The sequence below is a fragment of the Pelodiscus sinensis genome, chromosome 2 (genome assembly GCF_052426305.1).
Source record: "Pelodiscus sinensis isolate ZL-2025 chromosome 2, ASM5242630v1, whole genome shotgun sequence".
In the NCBI taxonomy this organism is placed as follows: Eukaryota; Metazoa; Chordata; order Testudines; family Trionychidae; genus Pelodiscus; species Pelodiscus sinensis.
Window position 1 is genome coordinate 64,920,086 of NC_143053.1, and position 8,146 is coordinate 64,928,231.

At 42.6% G+C, this 8,146-nt stretch overlaps 1 protein-coding gene across 1 annotated transcript in view; it reads right to left on the bottom strand.

Moving 5' to 3' along the window:
- The window catches only part of UBXN2B (UBX domain protein 2B), a 33,755-nt gene extending 25,856 nt beyond the window's left edge, over positions 1–7,899 (bottom strand). The window contains exons 1-3 of the mRNA XM_075920660.2: positions 7,376–7,899; positions 3,716–3,819; positions 2,500–2,571 (exon numbers count right to left, since the gene is read on the bottom strand). Of these exons, the coding sequence (XP_075776775.2) occupies positions 2,500–2,571; positions 3,716–3,819; positions 7,376–7,492 (293 nt within the window). The 5' untranslated portion in view covers positions 7,493–7,899. The remainder of the gene's footprint in view (positions 1–2,499; positions 2,572–3,715; positions 3,820–7,375) is intronic.
- Positions 7,900–8,146: the final 247 nt, after the last annotated feature.

The following is an 8,146-nucleotide window of genomic DNA, read 5'->3' on the forward strand; positions in this document are numbered from 1 at the left end:
GGAGGTGCAGGAGTCAGGGTCGCAGGCACTGCCTCCCGCTGCTCCCATTGGGCACATTCCAGCCAATAGGAATAGTGGGAAAAGCCTCCTGGAAGCACATCCATGCGCTGCTGTCCCATAGCCCGGGGAGGGGAAAGGAAAGTGGCAGCACAGAGACACTTCTAGCTCTGCTTCTTTCCTGCAAGCCGAATCTGTCGGGGAGGCTTGGGGCTTCCACTCCCCTCTTACTCCCTTGCAGGAAGCCGGTACTGGCATTCCAATCTTGCGGGGGGCCACAAGGCGAGATCGCCAGCATGGGCTCCCTGCTGCAGGAGGAGCAAGAGGGAGGGTTGAGCTTGAGCTGCAAGAGAGCATTATTTGGCTCAGGAGCCATTGTTTGCCAACCCCTGGGCTAGGGACACCAATCCCTACCCATCCTGGCTAATAGCCACTGATGGACCTAACCTCCATTAATTTATTTAGTTTTTTTTTTTAAACCCTGTTAAAGTCCTGGTCTTCACCACATCTTCTGGCACAGAACTACATAGGTTGACTGTGCGCTGTGTGAAGAACAACTTCCTTTTGTTTGTTTTAAACCTGCTACCTATTAATTTAATTTGGTGACCCCTAGTTCTTATGTTATGGGAATAAGTAAATAACTTTTCCTTATTCCCTTTCTCCATACCTGTCATGATTTTATAGACCTCTATCATATCCCCCCTTAGTCTCCACTTTTCTAAGCTGAAAAGTATCAGATTTAAATCTCTTTTCATATGGCACCTGTTTCAAACCCTTAATAATTTTTGTTGCCCTTTTCTGAACCTTTTACATTTTTTTGGAGATGAGGCAACCATATCTGTATGCAGTATTCAAGATATGGGCATACCAAGTATTTATATAGAGGCAATAAAATATTCTCTGTCTTATTTTCTATCCTTATTTAAATGATTCCAAACACTGGTTTGCTTTTTTGACTGGTGCTGCACATTGAGTGGATGCTTTCAGAGAACTATCCACAACGATTCCAAGATCTCTCTCGAGTGGTTATAGCTAAATTAGTCCCCATCATTTTTAATGTATAGTTGAGATTATTTTTTTCCAATATGCATTACTTTGCATTAATCAACAGTAAAATTCATTTGCCATTTTGTTGCCCAATCACTTAGTTTTGTGAGATTCTGCTCTCTCATCATGATGTCTGTAAACTAAGGGTGATGTAATAAAGCAGAGGAGATAGATCTAACAAGTTAATAATTTATTGCTATCAGTTTAAGTATTCTATTTTAATATTAAATAAAAGATTCACATAATTAAAAGGTAAAAAAGGACCACAAAGATAAAGAGTGAAACAAGAACACAAAGGGTATGTCTACACTAGCCCCCTAGTTCGAACTAGGGAGGCTAATGTAATCATTCAAAGTTGCAAATCAAGCCCAGGATTTAAATATCCCGCGCTTGATTAGCATCTTCCCGGCCGGTCGCCAGTTTTTGAAATTTACAAGTCCGGATTAACTGCCCGTGTCTACACACGGCAGGGATCCGGTAGTTTGAAAAAAAGCCCTAAATCGAACTACCAGTTAAAACTCATTCCAGGAGGAACAACTGGTAGTGCGAACTAGGGCTTTATTTCGAACTACTGGGTCCCTGCCGCGTGTAGACGTGGGCAGTTAGTCCGGATTTGTAAATTTTAAAAACTGGTGACCGGCCGGGAAGATGCAAATCAAGCGCGGGATATTTAAATCCCGGGCTTGATTTGCAACTTTGAATGCCTACATTAGCCTCCCTAGTTCAAACTAGGGGGCTAGTGTAGACATACCCAAACAGAGAAGAGTTGGAAGGAAACAATTCATTAGAGACGATTTTGGAATAATGGTCAGAGTTAGAGTCTTGTATAGAAAAATTACTCATTATACACCTGTTTAAATCTAAGAACCAAACCCCAAGCTAGTTAAAGAAAGCTATTAAGAGTTGCTTACTAAACATAATGGACAGTAATGCCGAGGTAGAAAATAAGCATATTTGGAAGAGCTACTAGCACTTTTTAATACATCTACATAATATTCATTTCAGTTTCAGATACAAAATCTAAGAGACATGTTATTATTTATCAAAACACGTAACCTATACATTTGATTTAATTCTAAAATAAAATTTTCCTGAAGTTGGCATGTGCGTGATGGATTATCAAGTGCAATATTGTGCAGGGTTTTTTTAAATAAATAGTACATGTAAAACTGACTTTAAGAATGAAAGTCTATGGTTCACAAAGATTCAGATTATAGGTTGATGAAAGGGGGATGAAGCATTTTATTCTAAGTAGAAAAGGCTATTCTCCATACCAAGTGTCATTTCCTTCTACTGAGTCACAGAACAAACTTTATGTTCCCACTTACAAGAAAGATTAAGATCGATGCCATTAAGAAAGAAAGAAGACAGAAAAAAGTATATGAATGGAAAAAAATTTAAATTAGTACCTTATTCACAATTGTTATAAATAAATAAGCTTTTGTTTTACAGTACCTTTGGTTTTCTTTGTCATCACTCATGCTTCTTTCTGGTTTTCTTAAGCTTCTGAAGGAGTCAATTTTTAGACTGCAAATATTTTTAAAAAATTAATTTGATTAAAATATTACTGATTTTATGCATACATATACATACACTGCATAATGTAGCCATAGTAACAAGTACATTGGACTTTATGACTGCCCTATGTAATGTGATTAGAGGGTTTTTTCTACACTTAAAATAAAAATGAAAATGAAAATAAGGTATTTCAAAAGTTCTGACATAATGGGCTATAACAGCCATTCAGATTCACTGTATAAATATTTGATGAATTAATTCTAAATTGTTGAAAAACTGTAATGGCATATGTTCTTATGGACACAGTAAATAGTTCCAAATAGTCACCTTCTAGCAAGGGAAGAGTGGATGGCAGCTCAATTAAGCACACACAGTAATATCATTATACATGCAAAATAGGAAGTGGCACCAATGACATCAACAGGTAACATTCAGTGTGACTAAGTGCTGCAGAATCTGGCCTTTAACCTTCAACTATATTTCAAAACTAGTTTTGTTGTATTTGAACCTGAAACAGGATGTACCAGAGTTGGTAATGCAAATAAATAACAGAGCACTAGGAACCCAGTCACGGACCAGGACCTCATTGTGATTGATACTGTACACACACTAATGATGTTAAAATGCGATTATCTGGCTCTTATGATAGCAGCTGTGGAAAAATATTTTTGGATAGAGCTTAGTGTTTCATGTTGATGTGAGCAATGTGGCTTCCTGACCCAGAAGATGCACCCATGTATAGCCCTCCATGTGACTTGTGCCTGCTCCTAATGGCTGTTTCCCCAACAAAAAGCAGGTAATATGCCCAAATCTGTGTGAAGGCATAACTACTTCTGCATTTAATATTGAGTCCTTCCCAGGAGCTAACAGAATCATTAAGTGGCTGGAAGCACTTGCAGAATGAAAACTACTCAATAAATATTTATATGCTACAGATGCTTATGAAGGAAGCGGACTGGTCCTAGTATTATGAGGACCCCCCACCTTACTCTTCTGTATTGCTATAGCTTTTTAAACACACATTGAAATATAATCTCTCTTTGTAATCAAACTTCTGAATGTTGCACACACAAAAAAGCAGAGTTAGTGAACTGAAACAGATATTACAGATGTCAAATAAGTTAATAATCCTAATGTACAAAACACTTCTTACCTTTGAACAGGTACTCTTGAGTTACTGACCAGTGTAGCTGGTGATCTGTCTGAATGGGATAACTTGCTTTTAACTTCATCTTCGTATAACCCAGCCAAGGCCAACTACATTAAACACCAAACTTTTTAGAAAGCTTATAAGATTAGAGATATAAACTATTCAAAGAACAAGAGAATACATCTTGTATACATTGTTTTAGAAGCTTGGGTTCCTTATTGATTTAGGAATATGACTGATAATATTTAGATACTTTCATAAAATTTGTTTGGATACTTCTACTCTGTAATAAACATGCTTGTATTTATTTACATCCCCCTCTATATATGTTAGTGAGTCTGCATGCAAGTCCATTTGTTCAACAACTCCTCCTAAAAGAACTAAGGCCACCAAATTTGGTATGCAGCTTCCTCTTCTCCTACCTTAAAGCAAGGTCAGGGTGTGGTTGTGCCAGGAAAGGACTGTTGTCCATAATACAAAGGAGAGAGCCTGCTGTTTGGATGGATGCAATATGAGAGTGGTCACTGGGGGCAGCTGTACCATCAAGGGAGTGGCCAGTACAGCTGGGGCTCCGCCACCTTGCCTGCCAGCACACTAGGTAAGTAGCCCTCCTGCCCCACGCTCTTTCCCCCCTCCTGGCCCTTGGCTGTAGTGCTGGAGCAGGGGAGAAGAAGAAAAGGCCCCTGGCAGCAGGGTAGAGGAAAGAAAAGGTTCATACTGGATGAGACCCCCCACCCAAAGCGCCTCCTTAGCCCCCCAACTCTCACTCTTGCATTCTCCATCCTTCTGTACTGACCCTCTCTCTCCCAATCCCCAAGGCCCTGTCCTGACTCCTGTATCCTCCACACTGCCAACCCACTAGCCTGAAGGACCTGGGCAACTCTGCATAAATCTGCTAGAATTAAAATAAACAGGAGTCTGAATTACCTCATTAACTATATATAAAGGCTACAATTAGCACAGAATGGAAATACTTTTTATACAAAACATATGTCCAGAATACACAGAAAGCACTCACATCACAGGTATTTGAAAAAAGGTTAAGATAAAGATAATCTGTGTTCATGTGAAACAACATGCCACACTACTTTCAAGAAGACTGTTAGAGGACACAACAGTATCAGCCTGTAGTTAGGGCTGTCAAGCGATTAAAAATTTTATTCACGATTAAAAAATGTAATCGCGATTCATCGCAGTTAATCGCATACAGCTCCCCTTTGAAACGCCACAGTGGTGTTTCAATGGGGCAGCACAGCATTAATGCCTGTGATTAATGTTTTAATTTTTTTTAATGCACGCTTTAATGCAGATCAATTTACAGGCTTATTTGTAATTTATTTTTTTCAGTTCCTATGTAACATGTTTATACCCATAACAGGTTGTACATCACTATTAAAATCCCAATTTAGTAAAGCACATTAGCATATATTTAACACTTAATTCAGAAAGTGCTTAAATGCTTACATCCAAGAACAGTTACTTGTATTAAAAAAGTTTTCCCCTAAAGATGGCCCTAGATATTCTGCCATTTCTGTGGAAGATTCAGCTTTAAAAAACATGTGGAGCAATACTAAATATGACATTTTTAGTAGCCTTATTTCTGTTATTTTTAACGATGCTGTACTTAGTTTTTGTAAATATTAGGATTTTTGTCTCAAAACCAGAGTTCTGAAATTTGATTCTGCTTTTCTCTGGATACGTGAGTGGCATTAAGATTTTACCATGTGGTGCTGCAAGGATGTGATGCAACTATGGTTTGGCTTACAAAACAAACATTCAAATAGAAATAACCATCTGTCCTTTGTTAGACAAACTGCTTTAGAATCACAGTAATTAATACTGTAATAAGTATTGCAGTGAGACACTCTCAATCCAGGAAAGTAAGCTAGTTGAAGAATTCTTGGCTGTTAAGAAAATTGTACAGACTAGTGAGACTGCAACAGAAGTTTTTAAAGACATCTAGAGTCTCAAGCTTAATAGACATGCTACAGACTACCTTCAGATAAATTTAACACCATTAAAGATGATCTACTCAAAAAACCTGCTTAACTACAAGTCAAATTTTCAAAAGTTTGGGAACCTCACGGTAATTGTAACTACTGTATACTAAAATGTTAGTCTCAACAGATTCATAGACTTTATTAACAATAATTAATGTGCACATCCAATATTAGTAAATAGAAAGGAAAAAATAGCCAGGACTGGTCAGTAGTGTACTGTTATGTGTAATTTAAACAAAAAGGAACATTAATAGCTAAGGGTAAGAGTAGGTCTACACTTATGGTCTTGTGTAGAGCAGATCGATATAGCATGCCCAGTTAGCATGGGTATGAACAGCAATGTAGACAACGAGACATGGTTGAGTAGAGTTGAAGGCCCTACATGCCTGAATCGTAGAGTATATACCATAGGCACCTATTTACATGTCCAAGCCATGACACTCATGTCTACATTGCTACTTTTCTTAATGTGGTGTCCCTCTGCCTCTCTGCTGCTGGAGACTTTCACTGCCACACACAGCTACACAGGACAGAGTGGGGACACAACCTATCTTTCACTGAAGCATTCAGGAATTGGAAAACTATTTACAGTGGGGGTGCTAAAAAGCCTTCAAACAAACCTGCAAACCCTGTATATGACAAAAACTGCTTCAAGCCCAGGAGGTGCCGTGCACCTTCTGCACTCTTAATGTTGCTGTGTAGATGTACCCTATTTCAAAATAACTACATTACTTCAAAATAACTTAGTTTGCATCTGCACAGCAGGCAATTATTTCTAAATAATGTCAAAATACTGTCAAGCTGGAGGACTTCTGACTCCTGTAACCCTCATTATAGGAGGAGTAAAGGAAGTCAAAGGAAGGGTGCTCTATTTCGAAACAAGTACTGTGTAGATGCTTCCAATTTAAAAATATGCTATGCAATTGTTGTAGCTCAATTTGCATAGCTTATTTCGAGTTAAGTCCTGCTGTGTAGATGCACCCTTAGTTCCCAGACCCATGGCTACGCATACCCTATGTGCTACCACAAGCGTGGGCAAGTTCAAATATAGTTTAAAGAATTTTAGTTGGACTTATTTCAGTTTTAAAGTTGGCGGGGGAAATGAGTGCAGATAAAGAAATGGTTACAGCTGAGAAGATTTGATATTGTTTCTTTGCAGGAAGCTAGCAGTGAGAGCCAACTCTGTGCAGTCACCTCCCCCGTGCTCTAATATCTGAAAACCTGGCTCAGCAATACAAGGGGATTCTTGCATTAAGCAGCTTTATTCAGGGCCTTGCAAGAGGCGGCAGCCTCCTCAAGCCTGGCGAGTAAGTCCGGAGCAAATGCAGGCTCGGTAAAAGAAGGGCAGCCTATGACACGAAGCTAGTCACCTGCCTCCGCTCCACACCCTGTGGCACGTTAGGGCCCAGTGTAGAGCTCAGGGAGGAGCCCGGCGGCGGATACCCGGGGCAGGGGGCCAAGTGTATGCACAGAAAGGGCAGGCAGCGACCCTGATCCAGCCAGCGTTCAGCTTCCCGGACCCTGCTCCGCCCGCCGGCGACCTCCTAGTCCAGCAGCGCGGAGCCCCGCAGCCCGGCGGGGCAGGACGAGCCGGCATCAGCCGGGGGAGGCGCCTGCGGGCTCCTGTTCACCATTCCCCAGCATCGCCCCGCCCTGGGCTCACCTGTAAGTCGCGGGCCGTGGGTGGCCGGGCATTCGCCCGGGGCCCTTTGTCCCGCCGCGGCCCGCCAGCCGCCTCTGCCTCTTCCCGCTGGCCTGCGGCCGCCCCGCCGTCCGCCATCTTCAGCAGCAGGCCGGGAGCCGCTCCTCGCGACCCCACTGTGAGCCGCGCACAGCCGACCTGCAGCTAGGGGGAAGCGCCGCGGAGCACTTCCGTCGCCGGGATACCATGGCAACGGGAGGAGCAGCGGGAGAGGACCACTGCGCCGCTGATCCTTAGCCGCGCCCCCTTCACTCGCCACGCCCCAGTGACTGTCTGTCTCTGTCTCGCTGTGTGCGCGCGCGCTCCCGAACCTTGTGTGCTCGCGCTGCGCGCGCCGACTCCAAACTGTGCTCCAGCGTCCGGCGCTAAGGACTACGTGTGCGCCTGCGCATTTGGTCGCCTGGCCTGCTGCCTTCTCCATGTGTGTGCACGCCCTGCCTGTGATCGTCCTCTTGCCCTTTGGAGTCATGCGCATGCACAGGCTTACCTGTCCCATGTCTGAATCTGCCCACTCCTGCCTGCCCCATCGCCTGTGTGGGCGTCTGCCTTTGTGCGTGCACCTGCCCTGACTTGTGGCCCCACCCCACTCAGTCTTTCCCCCATGACGCAGGAGCACACCTGCAGGCTCACACTCACGCAGGGCAGGTAATAGCAGATAATCACAGGGACAGACAAGCAAACACGCAGGGCAGGTGGGCACATACATGTACATGGACACAGCTATGACAGTGG